The following is a 1,289-nucleotide window of genomic DNA, read 5'->3' as shown; positions in this document are numbered from 1 at the left end:
GCAGACACTGGATCAGTGGAAAAATAAAAAGACTGCTGTGATAAAATGACGACTGTCAAAACATTTTCAGCACAAACTCTTAATCCTCAAGTTTTCCTGCTGGATTTGTATCAAGCCTCCATCACCCAAAGAAAGATAGAAGATGATAGAAGATACTTGTGTCACTAACTTGATGGATAGAAACACAGAAATGATGTTTGGAGACATTTGGAGTTTAACACATGTAGAATTATTTCAATCAGCAGCTTTAAGACTAGTTTAGGAAACTTTTATAGTGTGGAGGTTTTATATTGAGCGAGTGTGTAAAGTGTGTATCTTTACTGTAATACTGATGCTTCAGCTTTACAGTGTTGATAATCACATCTGGACTTACAGAGCCTTTCTGCAGTTCCTCACAGCTGGAATCAGTCTCAGTCGTCCCTCCCATGATGTGTTGTACTTCTCCAGGTCCAACTCATCCAGAACCTCCTCTGACATCTGCAGCATGTAGGCCAGAGCTGAGCAGTGGAACACAGAGAGTTCCTTCTCTGATCTGTTCTCTGACTTCAGGAACTCTTGGATCTCCTGATGTACTGAGTGGTCGTTCATCTCCGTCAGACAGTGGAAGATGTTGATGCTTCTGTCAGGAGAGATCTCATCACTGTTCATCTCCTTCAGTTTGTTGATGGCTCTCTGGATGATTTCTGGACTGTTGTCTGTCCGACCCAGCAGGCCTCCTAAGAGTCTCTGGTTGGACTCCAGAGAGAGGCCATGAAGGAAGCGAACTAACAGGTCCAGGTGGCCATTTTTACTCTTGAGGGATTTCTGCATGGCGCTCCACAGGAACACATCCAGGGATGGGTACTTTCCAAAAAACTTTGACATTTTCTTAAGGAAAGACTTTGAGTCTTTCTGTTTCCAGTCTTTCCCCAGGAAGTCCTCCAGTGCCTTTGTGTTCCTGCTGGTGTAACAGTGGAACATGTAGACTGCAGCCAGAAACTCCTGAACGCTCAGATGAACAAAGCAGTAGACTGTTTTCTGGAAGATCACACTCTCTCTTTTGAAGATCTCTGTACAAACTCCTGAGTACACCGAGGCCTCTGTGACATCAAGACCACACTGCTCCAGGTCTTCTTGGTAGAACATGATGTTTCCTTTCTCCAGCTGTTCAAACGCCAGCCTCCCCAGCTTCAGAAGAACCTCCCTGTCAGCCTCCGTCAGCTCCTGTGGACTCGTCTCATGTCCCTCATCGTACTTCTGCTTCTTCCTCTTTATCTGAACCAGCAGGAAGTGTGAGTACAGGTCAGTCA

The 1,289-nt window shown here is 45.2% G+C and overlaps 1 protein-coding gene across 1 annotated transcript; it reads right to left on the bottom strand.

Moving 5' to 3' along the window:
- Positions 1–355: 355 nt before the first annotated feature.
- On the bottom strand, positions 356–1,268 carry LOC123966339 (protein NLRC3-like). Its single transcript, XM_046042521.1, has one exon. It carries the CDS (start codon positions 1,123–1,125, stop codon positions 370–372), a length of 756 nt encoding a protein of 251 aa, XP_045898477.1. The 5' UTR covers positions 1,126–1,268; the 3' UTR covers positions 356–369.
- Between the last annotated feature and the right edge of the window lie 21 nt (positions 1,269–1,289).

Source organism: Micropterus dolomieu, unplaced genomic scaffold (genome assembly GCF_021292245.1).
Source record: "Micropterus dolomieu isolate WLL.071019.BEF.003 ecotype Adirondacks unplaced genomic scaffold, ASM2129224v1 contig_13213, whole genome shotgun sequence".
Taxonomy (NCBI): domain Eukaryota; kingdom Metazoa; phylum Chordata; class Actinopteri; order Centrarchiformes; family Centrarchidae; genus Micropterus; species Micropterus dolomieu.
The sequence above is the reverse complement of the archived record's forward strand: the minus strand, read 5'-3'. Positions and strand labels throughout refer to the sequence as shown.